The following is a 13449-nucleotide window of genomic DNA, read 5'->3' on the forward strand; positions in this document are numbered from 1 at the left end:
ACCCCCCATCCCACCCCTCTAGGTCATCCCAGAGCACCAGGCTGGGCTTCCTGTGTTACACAGCAGCTTCCCGTTAGCTATCTATTTTATACATTTTTGTTTTGTCACTCAGTCGTGTCCAACTCTTTGCAACCCCATGAACTATAGCACACCAGGCTTCCCTGTCCTTCACGATCCCCCAAGAGTTTGCTCAAACTCATGTCCGTTGAGTCGATGATGCCATCCAACCATCTCGTCCTCTGTCTTCCCCTTCTCCTCCTACGCTCAATCTTTCCCAGCATCAGGGTCTTTTCCAATGAGTTGGCTCTTCACGTCAGATGGCCAAAGTATTGGAGCTGCAGCGTCAGCCCTTGCAATGCGTGCTCAGGGCTGGTTTCCGCATGGTAGCGTGTATGTGTCGATGCTGCTGTCTCAGCCTGCCCCCTTTCCTTTCCCCACTGTGTCCCCACACCCATTCTCTACGTCTGCATTTCTGTTCCTGAAGGGCAGGTTGTTGATGAGGAAGCCAAGGGCATAGCAGCAAGTTGACATCAAGAACCTTCCTTCTGTAACACATAAATGATGTTCTGGATCATGTGATTCAGCTATGGGATGGCACCTCCCCACCCTCATCTCTGCAATTGCCACAGTTTTAATAAACAGAGCTCACTCCATGCATTCAAGGGACAGTACAATTGCAGGGATAATTTACTCTCCTGTGAGCACTAGTGTTTAAATTCTCAAATTATCATTGTTTGTGTTGGTTTCCAGCACGCGGAAATTGCATAATAGGAATAGAACAGCAAAGACCCAGAAAGAGCTCGCTCTGTGCTGAGTGTGTTCGGAGTTCTGCTCGTGTGTCAACTCTCATCCTCACGACCCCTCCTCCCACGCCTTACCTCTCCCTCCTGCCTCCAGCATTCATCTTTGTCCTGTGCACGACCTGCACCCTGAGTGCCCCCACAGCCCTCTGACCTGCCAGTCATCCCCCACAGGAACCACAAGGCTGGGCAGCCCCCCACCTTGCACCCTGCCACCCCACCATCAGGGGTGTGGGCTTCCGACCGGCCCTCCGAGGAAAGATTGTGCAGTGACGTAGTCATTGTTTTCAAGGATCCAGGATGTCTTTAAGAAGAAAGAGTACTGTCATCTGTGAGCGTGAGTCATGCTCCAAAAAACTAAAGGGAGTGGGCTTAAAATAGAATCAAGAACATCAGAAGGGACTCGGGGAAAACCAGACTGAGAAGATGATGGCACAGTGAGTACTGTGGTTGCAGAGAGATGGAAACAGGAGCCTCTATGTGGGGAGCCCAGGAGACCCTGGAGTCCCTCCCTCCACCCCTGCCCTTCAGTGGCTACCAAGCCTGTCCTCCAGCCCTGGAGCCCAGGCTGCGGGCAGGGAAGGACTTGCCTACTTTGCTGTGCTGCTGGAAGAAAGGACCAGAACACGGCATCCTGAGTTGGTGGCGAGCGGGTGGATGATGATGTTGTCAATGGAGCCCTCTGGACTTGGCCCCTTCCTCTGAGTCTCCTTCCCTGGACCTGTGACACCCACCTGGCTTCTGTGCTCCCTCCCTCCTCCAGCCACTAGAGGGTCTGAAATAAAAGCAAAGTCGTGCCCCTCTTTGTCCATGTCCCCCAGTGGATGCCCTGGCACACAGGCTCAGCCCTGACGCCCCCAGCGATGCTGAGGCCAGACCCCACTGCCCTTTCCCTTCCGTCTCCTTACTTTCTGCTCCCTGGCTTGGACATCAGGGCCCCCATCCCCACTTCTGTTTCGGCCTGGACCCCTGCCTGGGGCAGCCACATTGTTCTTTCCATTCATCACCATGTTTTTCTTGAAGGCCAAGCACCATCCAATGTCAGGGGTGCAGGTGAGGCAGGCAGAGAACCCACGTCATCACTTGAAAGAAGGAGAAAACTTAGGGTTGTGTCCTGCGGGATTAACAAGCCACCATCCTGCCTGGCACCTGCCGTGTGCCCTGGTACCAGCAGTGGACTCGAATCCGCTCCTCATTCTTCAGTGGAGCAAACTGCAGCTTGGAGGGCAGAGCTGTGCTCACATCCCACCTCGGGGGCTCCCACCTGCCTCTCCCCCGCCCCCTAGGCCTTACCCCCTGGTCAAAGATGTGCCAACAAAGTTGGTATAGTCAAAACTATGGTTTTTCCAGCAGTCATGTACAGATGTGAGAGTTGGACCATAAAGAACGCTGAATGCCAAAAAATTGGTGTTTTTGAACTATGGTGCTGGAGAAGACTCTTAAGAGATCCTTGGACAGCAAGGAGATCCAACCAGTCCATCCTAAAGGAAATCAACCCTGAATATTCATTGGAAGGACTGATGCTGAAGCCGAAGCTCCAGTACCACCTGATGCGCAGAGCCGATTCATTGGAAAAGACCCTGATGCTGAGAAAGACTGAGGGCAGGAAGAGAAGGGTATGACAGAGGCTGAGATGGTTGGATGGCATCACTGACCCAATAGACATGAGTTTGAGCAAGCTCTGGGAGTTGGCGATGGACAGGGAGGCCTGGCGTGCTGCAGTCCATGGGGTCGCAAAGAGTCAGACACGACTGAGTGACTGAAAAACAACAAAGACGTGGCCTTCCCTGGCGGGTACAGATGACACAGATACAGTGGCCAGGGGAGCAAGGGTGAGGCGCGGGTCCTGTTGAGAGTGCGGGGCTGTCACAGGCGCTTTCTCAGGGGAGATGACTTCAAAGCCGGGACCCGAAGGATGTGCGGGAGTTACGGAGCACCAGGAGAGGGTGTGGAATGTTCCAGCCTGGGGGAGCAGCCTGGGGGGAGTCCCAGAGGACGAGCACAGCTGGCACCCTGGAGAAAGGACAGTTTGCGGGGCTGGAGAAGGTCTAGGGGTGGAGGGTGTGCTGAGCGGAGCCTGATGAGTGAATCAAGGTATTTGGGCTTGTCCTGGGAGCAGTCGGACAGTCAGAAGCCAACGAAAGGATTTAAGCGAGATGGTGACTGGATCTGATATAAGGCTGCTGCTGCTGCTGCTGCTAAGTCACTTCAGTCGTGCCCGACTCCGTGCGACCCCATAGACAGCAGCCCACCCGGCTCCCCCGTCCCTGGGATTCTCCAGGCAAGAACACTGGAGTGGGTTGCCATTTCCTTCTCCAGTGTATGAAAGTGAAAAGTCAAAGTGAAGTTTTTGGGCAGAGGACAAAAGTTGATGTGGGAAGACCAGTCTGGCCATTCGCCAGAGATGATGGTCTGGATGAGGGTGGAGGCCATAGAGAAAGAAAGGAGTGGATCTGACAGAAACTTTATTAACTTTTTGTTTTGTACTGGGGTATTGCCGATTAGATTTCCCTGGTGGCTCAGAGGGTAAAGCATCTGCCTACAATGCGGGAGACCCGGGTTCGATCCCTGGGTCAGAAGATCCCCTGGAGAGGGAAATGGCAACCCACTCCAGTACTCTGGCCTGGAGAATCCCATGAATGGAGGAGCCTAGCGGGCTATGGTCCATGGGGTTGCAAAGAGTCGGACACGACTGAGTGACTTCACTTTCACTTTATAGCCGATTAACAACGTTGTGATAGTTTCAGGTGGGAAGCCAAGGGGCTCAGCCATACATGTATCCATTCTCCCCCAAACTCCCCTCCCACCCAGGCTGCCACACAACACTCAGCAGAGTTCCCTGTGCTCTACAGTAGGTCCTTGCTGCTGATCCATTTAAAATACAGCCGTGTGTATCTGTTCTTCCCAAACTCCCTAACTGTCCCTTCCCCACATCCTTCTGGCAACCACAAGTTCATTCTCTAAATCTGTGAGTCTCTTTCTGTTTTGTAAGTAACTTCATTGTATCATTTCATTGAAGATTCCTCCTCTAAGGGATGTCATATGATATTTCTCCTTCTCTGTCTGACTTACTTCACTCAGTATGACAGTCTCTTGGATATGAGAGAATTTGAGGGAGGAAAATCTCATAGCGTTTGGATATTGGCTGTGAAGATGATAGGGAGAGGTCAGAGATGCCCGCTGTGTGTCGGGTGTGGGCAGGTGACTGCCTAGCAACACTGCACGTGGGGAGAGGAACACGGGAGGAGGAGGATATGGCACTGGGGGTGTGTGTGGACCCGCGGTCCCCAAGGGCATCTGGGAGCCAGCTGGAAGGTTAAGCCAGGGCTCCTGAGAGCAAGCTGCCTGCCTGTACAAATGTGAGAGTATGTACAGTCCATGCTTGACGCTGTAGGCGGGGATGAGTTTAGGGAGGGACGGAGGCATGCCTGTCTCCTCTCTCTCCCCTCTGTGGTCTCCCACCTGTACTGGCCACACTCTGTGCTGTGCTCAGTCACCTCAGTCGTGTCCAACTCTGCGACCCTATGGACTGTAGCCCGCCAGGCTTCTCTGTCCATGAGATTCTCCAGGCAAGAAGACTGGAGTGGGTTGCCATGCCCTCCTCCAGGGGATCTTCCCAACCCATGGATCAAACCTAGGTTTCTTAAATCCCTACATTGATTGGCAGGCAGATTCTTTACCACTAGACACCATAAATTTAAATCACCCCGTGTGCTCTGACCACATGGGGTTATTTACATTTCAATTAGAATATTTAAATACAATTAAAAATTCTGTCTTTGGGGGATTTCCCTGGTGGTCTGGTAGTTAGGACTTAGTACTTTCATTGCCAGAGCCCCAATTCAATCCCTGATTGGGGAACTAAGCTCCCAAGGGGTGGCTACAAAAATGTCTTCAGTCACACTAGCCCCATTTCAAGTGCTCAGAGGCCATGTGGCTCGTGGCTTCCCTAGCAGCCAGCGCAGGTTACAGACCACTTCCATCATCACAGACCACTCTGGTGGACAGCACTGGGTCCAGGCTCTATTGGATTTGTGTCCACGGGTGCCCAGGTCTTCAGAAGAAAAGGTACAATTCCTTAGATTAGCTGCCTTTGAGAAGGCAGCTGTTTGCTGGCCTGAAGGTCAGAGGAGGAGCCCTGCACTCTTCAAAGTGTTTCACGGGAGTGGCTGGCCTCATGCTGGGGCTCCGCGTCAGCCACATGGCCCCAGCTAGAGCTCGGGAGTCTCGGCACACGAGGCTCCTCTTCATGTTTGTCTGGCCTAAGTCTGAATTCTCTCTCGGGTCCATGGGCAATCGCGCGTTTGCATTTGAGAGAGTAAACCCTTCTCGATGACAATTCATGACCACAGAGTCTCCACAGAGAATCAGATCTGGAGCTTCTCATTTCAGGAGTCAGTTCTGAGTCGTCAGGAAGGTTCAGTTTTTGCTCTTGCTTTTGTTTTCCATCTTCGTGGAGTGTGTACCTTTGTTCTTTTCTTTTCCAGTCGGATGTCATGGATCAGAATTTGTTAAATTTCCTTCCAGAGCAAGAACACTCGGAAGTCTATAAAATGCTCTCTTCCCATATGCTTGTGACGGACGCCCCTTCCCCAGAATACTTAAAATGTAAGTTTACCTTCACTGGTTTTATGAGAGAGAAAGATAAGGATCTTATATTAGAAAGGAAAGTTAAGAGTCTACAGCCATACCACCCTTAAGGTGCCCGATCTAGTCTGATCTCAGAAGCTAAGCAGGGTTGGGCCTCGTTAGCACTTTGATGGGAGAAAGGAAGTTAGAATGAATTAAGAAGGGAGGACTAATTTTAAAAATAATTTTCCTTGTGACTCAGAACATATCCAAGATCCTTAGAGGTATATTTTAAGTTTAAAGCTAAAACCGGAGTTTGGAATATGTAAGACTTTGAACTTTTATGTGGAAATTTTGAAAACCACAGAGCTTTAGAATAATACCTTTGTTTTGCATGTGATAACAAGAGATTACCTTTTTTTCATATGAGAGCCTTTTAGTAATAAAGGATACAAAAATCACTGAATAATCTGTTTGTTTTGGAGGACGCTAGAAAACTAGATTTGTATGATACTAAGTAACCAACTAAAAACTGAATAATTAGGTCAAAACTCTCTTCTGAGGCTGTCGTCTGATTATTTATATACATTTGCAGATTTTGCGGAATTTTACAGTTTTTATCAAAATCAGCAACTCGGATAGAAAGCTGGCCTGGTCACTTAATGAAGCGCGTTCTTTGATGATGGTAGCAACAGTGCCTTATACTTATTCAAGCCTTAGTTCCTTTTCCATGAATAATTTGTCCTGTTGTACATCTGATTTTCCTTCAAAGCAAAGTGGAAAGATTAAATTAAAGAGAGCAGCTCTATGTGAGCAGCTTTATTTTAACATACCATATGAAAACGACCAGAACTAATCAATGCCGACAGAACCAACCGCAGACATCTGTGATTAAATTAAGACTAATTGGCTCCGAGTACGGGATGCAAACTATCTATAAACTATGGAGCAGAAAAACCTATGTTGTCAAGGTTATAAAACCATGTCCGAAAGTCAGCTGTAAGGAGACAGCTAGCCCGGCCACGTGTTGACCAAACTCTGTGAGTTTCCCACAATGCCGCTTGTTTAGTCTAGAATCATTGGCGTAATGCTTTTATTCCCTTTCTCTCCTTTTTTTCCTCTAACGGCCCAGCTGACAACGATTTAGAGTTTTATTGCCATCTTCTCAGAGGCAGCTTGAACCCAAAGGAATTTCCAACTTATGAATACATAAAATTTGTAGGAAATTTTCGCTCTTACAACAATGGTAAGCATTCATTGTCATACAATTGCGGGGACCTGCCCAGGGGGGCAAGAGTATCGCCGTTGGGGGGAGCAGGGAGAAGATGTGCCTTCCACATTTGCATGTGGATTTCTGTGCTCCAAAGATGTGCTTTTGTTGCTCGTAAATGGGTATCGCCCATTCGGGAAGAACACTCCCCCACACCTGTTTATGCCAGCGCAGTAAGTGCCGCCAAAAGGCACGTTATTAATTTATTTATTTTCAGGCTAATGGGGTAGTTCTGTGCTGCAAGAAACAAACAGCAGTTAATAAAGAACAGGCTCAGCCTACACACAGCTAAACAGGGCTTCACCGGGACACGAGGATGCATAACCTTGGCGGCTGCATTTTTATCCTCCTTTATACAGAAGTGCCTAGAGCCTGTTTTCATAGCTTCAGTCCGTGGGCCTTCAGGGCTTTCATAGGCCTTCTGGGCTTCCCTGGTGGCTCAGAGGGTAAAGAATCTGCCTGCAAAGCGGAAGACCATGTTTGATTTCTGGGTTGGAAAGACCCCCTGGAAAAGGGAATGGCTATCCACCCTCGTATTCTTGCCTGGGAAATCCTGTGGACAGAGGAGCCCTGGCGGGCTACAGTCTGTGGGGTCGCAAAGAGTCAGACATGACTGAGTGACTAGCTTTTCACAGGGGCCTCGTGTTCAATCTGGGCATGGTCCTTTTATAAGGAGCCGCCCACCTCCATTAGATGAATTATCAAACCTCATAAGCCAAGCAGTAAAATGATACTTTCTGGAATTACCCAGATAACTCACTGTGTCCAAACTCTCAATTAGACTTAAACCCTCTGTTTTACTTTTGACCCCAAAATGAGAATACAGGCCTGATGCCAGAGATTCAGAAACACAAGCCCCAGCACACAGCCCCCATTGAGGAACCTGGCTCAGGGTGGCCAGTCCTCAAAACCCGACACAAAACACCTAATTTTGAAAGCTCTAGCATTTCATAAAACAGCAAAGATGGGAGGAAAAAACAGAAAGCAGTGTTGATAGGAAATGGTGAAAAGAGAGCAGAGGGAAGGAGAAAGCCCATGGAAACAAATACAGAAAGATAAGGGGCGATGGGAAGGAGGGGTGGGCAGGTGGGTGACGGGGGGACTGATGAAGATGAGGGGCGATGGAAAGGCGGGGTGGGCGGTGGGTGACGGGGGGACTGATGAAGATGAGGGGCGATGGGAAGGAAGGGTGGGCACGTGGGTGACAGGGGACTGATGACCCCCTGACTTGTGCCGCTTCGCTTGCTGTTGGCTCTGACCCATGGTCAAGTCCATCACCCCCATCGAATTAGTCCCAGAGTTTCCAATAGAAGCAGCCAGAGTTGTGACCCTGAGCCCTAATGCTGAGCTCACCAGGATGTCTCCTCCAGTCTCAGAAGATCCCTGTTGTATGTTATTTGCATAAACATACAGAATTTGCTTAAAAGGCTACAACGATTTGCTAAACAGCATAATCCTCCAGGCCCAGCATTCAGGGCTGATTCCTGGATGATGGGCTCCATGGCCAATTTGGGGCCCTTCTGAGAAGCTCCCTCATTCCCAGGGCTCAGGATGTTTGAATGGTTGGAAGTGGTAGCAGGTCAGCCTTCCCCAGTGTGTGTGTGTGTGTGTGTGTGTTAGTTGCCTCAGTCATGTCTAACTCTTTGCAATGTTATGAATTGTAGCCCTCCAGCCTCCTTTGTCTATAGGATTCTCCAGGCAAGAATACTGGAGTGGGTTGCCATTCCCTTCTCCAGGGGATCTTCCTGACCCAGGAATCAAACCCAGGTCTCCTTAATTGCAGATGAATTCTTTACCATCTGAGCCACCAGGAAAGCTCCAGGGAACCCCTAAATCTGGGCAAATCAGGGTAAAGCCAAGGCTTGCCCACCTCTAACCTGACTCATCTGAGAGGCTTTCCTGAACCACATGGGATACAAGCGTAGTAAACCACACAACCAAGTAAAGAAACTGACCCAAGAGGTGCCCCATGACAAAGTCAATTTGGTGCCAGCCTGGTGCCCGTGGTTCCCTGGGCAAGGGAGCTTGTTACCATGCAGATTCCCTGGATGTCGCTGGAAGATTCTAGTTCAGGAGACCTGAGGGTGGGGCTGGGACTGAGCAGAAGGAAAAGAGCCTTGGGATTCATATACCAAGGGACTTTGACTTGGAGAAACTGTCCCTTTGAAATCCGAAAGTCCAATGTTTACATAGGAATTTTTAAAATTTGTTTATTTTTATTGAAGGATAGTTGCTTTACAATATTGGTTTGATTTCTGTCATACATCAACATGAATTAGCCATCGGTGTACATATGTCCCCTCCCTCTTGAACCTCCCTCCTACCTCCCGCCTTTTCCCACCCCTCTAGTTGGTTACAGAGCCCTAGTTTCACTTCCCTGAGTCACACAACAAATTTCCATTGGCTATCTATTTTACGTTTGATAGTGTGTATGCTTCTATGCTACCCTCTCCAGAGGAACCTGTCTGGCTACAGTTCATGGGGTCTTAAAGGGTCAGACACGACTGAAGCAACGCGCTTCCATGCTACTTTCTCCATTCACCTTTCCCTCTCCTTCCTCCCCTAACCCTTGTCCGTAAGTCTGTTCTCTATGTGTACATCTCCATCGCTGCTCTGCATAGGAATTTTAATGACACTCCTCTTGCTTACGGAGCTCTTCCAGGCAACTCTGTCCTTGAATTAATATAAGTGTTGGCTTGGATGTTGCTTAAAATGCATGCAGTGGCCATAATGCCACCTGCTGGGGTAGCAGCTTATCCCCATTGGCTGCGTGCAAGGAAGGGCCCCCAGAGTGCCAAGACTATGGAAATTCTGGGATGCTGCTCCCATGTGTCTCCATGACAACAGCGCACATGCTGAATGAAGGGTACCGGGTTGTGATTGGCTGGTGAGCAGTGTTATCCTGTAAATTTACATTTCCACGACTCTCATTAAGAGGCTACTGAACACTGCTTTGAAGCTTCCTGTCATTTATCACATTTTAGAGGGTTTCAGGGCCTGGCTTCATTGAGAATACCTGAGACTTTTCATTTTTTTTAACCAACAAGGTTTTATTTTCAAGTTGAGACAATGTTTGTTTGCCTGAAACAATGTGTGGAAATCATGTGTGATTTTTTTTTTTTTTGAAACTGTTACTGCTAAAAACACACAGCACAAAAAGTAGAAAATTTTAAACCAAGAATCTAAAACCAGCGTGTCTTTCCAGAGCCTGCTAAACAAACCAAAGTTAGGGGATCTTTCTTGAAAAAAGAGTCTCCAAATGTAATTGTGGAAAAGCTGAAGTCTAATTCTCACTCAGATTAAAACAGCAAAATATGTCAGATGAATGAATTTCTGAGATGGAACCCTATGCGATCACCAACATCCAGCCATTTTTTATCTCTCAAGTAAGGCTTAATGTAAGAAACCATTCAAATTTGGTTCTGTAGGTTTACTTGTCAATAAATGTGAAATAATGGAATAATAAAACAGCTCATCTCAGGAAGGTTTCGTTAGCACCAGGCCCTGGGCTCAGTCCTGACGTTGGTCATCTCATTGAATCCTGGCAGCAGTCTCTCGAGATTGTCCTAATGGCATTATCCTATATTTTTTAAAATTTAAAAATGGTTGATTTACAATGTTGTATTAGTTTCAGGTGTGCAGCACAGGGATTGAGTGATACATATATGTAGATATAAGTACATCCCACGTGGTGCTAGTGGTAAAGAAAATCCTCCTGCCGATGCAGGAGATACAAGAGATGCAGATTGGATCCCTGGGTCAGAAAGATCCCCTGGAGAAGGAAATGGCAACCCACTGCAGTATTCTTGCCTGGGAAATCCCATGGACAGAAGAGCCTAGTGGGCCATGGGGTTGCATAGAGTCAAACACAGCTGAGGGACTGAGCACACATATATATGGGCATATATGTATTAAATATGTATGTGAATATATGAATATTAATTAATTAATATATGAATATTAAAAGTGAAAGTGTTAGGTGCTCAGTCGTGTCCAACTCTTTGGAATCCCATGGACTGTAGCTCACCAGGCTCCTCTGTCCATGGAATTCTCCAAGCAAGAATACTGAAATGGGTAGCTATTCCCTTCTGCAGAGTATCTTCTCAACCCAGGGATTGAACCCAAGTCTCTCACATTTCAGGCAGATTGTTTACCATCTGAGTCACCAGGGAATCCCTATACATGAATATAGATATAGATATAGATATATACACTTTTTCAGATTCTTTTCCGTTATAGATTATTACAAAATACTGAGTATTATTTTTTGTGCTATACAGTAGGTCCTTGTTGGTTATCTCTTTTATATGCAATAGTGTGTGTATGTTAATCTCAAACTCCTAATTTATTCCTCCCCACCACCAGGTTTCCCCTTTGGTAACCGTAAGTTTGTTTTCTAACTCAGTGAGTCTGTTTTTGTTTTGTAAATAAATTCATTTATATCTTTTTCTTTTTAGATTCCACAGGTGATATCATTTGAGATTTGTCTTTGACTTGGTTCACTCAGTATGATAACCTCTAGGTTCATCCGTGTTGCTGCAAATGGCATTATTTCATTCTTCCTTTGCCTGAGTAGTTTTTTGTTTTTGTTTTTTTGGCTGTGCTGGGTATTCATTGCTGCACAGGTTTTTCTCTAGTTGCAGCAAGTGCGGGCCACCCTCGAGTTGCGACACACAGGCTTCTCACTGCAGCGGCTTCTCGTTGTTGCCGAGCGTGGGCTCTAGGGCAGACATCAGTAGATGTGGCGTGTGGGCTCAGTAATTGCAGCTCCCAGGCTCTCGAGTGCAGGCCCAGTAGTTGTGGCACACGGGCGTAGCTGCTTCATGTCATATGGGATCTTCTCGGATCAGGGATTGAACCTGTGTTTCCTGCACTGGCAGGCAGAATCTTTACCACTTAGCCACCAGGGAAGGCTGGGGTGTATGTACCTTTTCAAATTATAGTTTTCTCCAGATATATGGCATCATTCTGTCTTAACAGAGGAGGAAATTGATACATAAAAGAGTTAAGTCTCAAGCGACAGCTGGGACATGTGGAATCCAGGTTTGGAGCAAATCTAACCCAGAACTCATGTTCTTAACTTCAGTGCTTTGCTGCTCCCTACAAATCTAGCTGGAAATTGCACATTTAAATGCAAACACAGGCCTCTCCCTGGCATCTGGCATCCTGTAGGTCCACAGTGTTTGTTCCTGTACACATCCGGTGTCCTGGATGTTTAGGCACCAGGATGTTTAAGAGTGCCTTAGACTTAAGTCAAATGCAGACACACAGACATGGCAAGGACTGTGATGAAGGAACAGGCTTATACTCACAGGTCCCTGGACCTGCACACCACGAGATGCTCCAGGGCAGGCCAGGAGCAGAGCAGGCTGATGAAATGTGGGTAAGGGTGAGAGTTTCTGTGGAAAAGAGCAGAGCTTGGGCTTGGCTGGTTTGAATAATTTCAGCAGGCTTTGGGGGGTAAGGGCTTCCCTGGTGGCTCATCAGGAAAGAGTCTGCCTGCCAATGCAGGAGATGAGGGTTCGATCCCCGGATTGGGAATCTCCCCTGGAGAAGGAAATGACAACCCACTCTAGTATTCTTGCCTGGGAAATCCTATGGACAGAGAAGCCTGGTGGGCTGTAGTCCTTGAGGGTCACAAAAGAGCTGGACACGACTGAGCAACCTAACAACTTGGGGTTAAGGGCTGTCCCCATTGCCTGGTCCTGGCATGATTTGGGCAGGTGGAGAGTGGCTCAGAGTGTGAGAGCGAGATGGAGATGTTTGGTGGGTATGAGCACTGGATGGATTGGTTTGCATCTGAAAAGTACACCAGAAGTGAGAGGTTTACTATCTCTAGGAGTTGTCTGACCCTGAGAGGAGCAGTCCCTCTAGCTCAGCCCTGCCCCCAAATTCAAAACATCAAATACAGAAACATAATTATTATACAGGCCACCCCACACAACTTTCCCAAGGTCCCAGGCAGGCACAGGGTAAGAGCAATATATAAAGGGTAGAAGGGATGACATCAGTTAACATCAGTTTTATTTTAATCAAATACCTGTTCATACTTTGCGGAGAAGGCAGTGGCACCCCACTCCAGTACTCTTGCCTGGAAAATTCCACGGATGGAGGGGCCCGGTGGGCTGCAGTCCATGGGGTTGCTAAGAGTCGGACATGACTGAGCAACTTCACTTTCCCTTTTCACTTTCACGCATTGAAGAAGGAAATGGCAACCCACTCCAGTGTTCTTGCCTGGAGAATCCCAGGGATGGGGGAGCCTGGTGGGCTGCCGTCTATGGGGTCACATAGAGTCGGACACGACTGAAGCGACTTAGCAGCAGCAGCAGCAGCAGCAGCTCATACTTTGAGGAACTGTTAATATATAGGAAACCCGACTTGGGTCCATTACCATGAAAAGTCCTATTATTTCTGTAGGGCTGACTACTTTGAGGAGCATTGTCTGATTCTATTTGTTTTTTTTAATTTGTGTTTATGTTTATTTAACTTTGGCTGCACTGGGTCTTCACTGATGCGGGCGGGTTTTCTCTGCAATGAGCAGGGCTTGCTTTTCGCTGCAGGCCTGGGCTTCTCGTTGCTGTGGCCTCTCTTGTCGCAGAGCACAGGCTCTAGAGCGCTGGCCCGGTAGTTGTGGTCTGCAGGCTCAGCTGTCCCAAGGCATGTGAGATCTTCCCGGACCAGGGATTGAACCTGTATCCCCTGCATTGGCAGGCAGCTTACCAACCACTGAACCCACAGGAAGTCCCTGGTGAATTCTTTTCTGATGCCTGGAAAGAGGAAGTACTGCATTTACTCACCTGTGGACTCATC

The 13449-nt window shown here is 48.0% G+C and overlaps 1 protein-coding gene across 2 annotated transcripts in view; it reads left to right on the top strand.

Moving 5' to 3' along the window:
* Positions 1-13449, top strand: part of NPAS2 (neuronal PAS domain protein 2) — a 152402-nt gene that overhangs the window by 82598 nt on the left and 56355 nt on the right. For both annotated transcript variants that reach the window (XM_010829646.1, XM_010829647.1), the window contains exons 6-7: positions 5288-5408; positions 6502-6615. In XM_010829646.1, the coding sequence (XP_010827948.1) occupies positions 5288-5408; positions 6502-6615 (235 nt within the window). The remainder of the gene's footprint in view (positions 1-5287; positions 5409-6501; positions 6616-13449) is intronic.

Source organism: Bison bison, unplaced genomic scaffold (genome assembly GCF_000754665.1).
Source record: "Bison bison bison isolate TAMUID 2011002044 unplaced genomic scaffold, Bison_UMD1.0 scf7180017864508, whole genome shotgun sequence".
NCBI classification, from domain to species: Eukaryota; Metazoa; Chordata; class Mammalia; order Artiodactyla; family Bovidae; genus Bison; species Bison bison.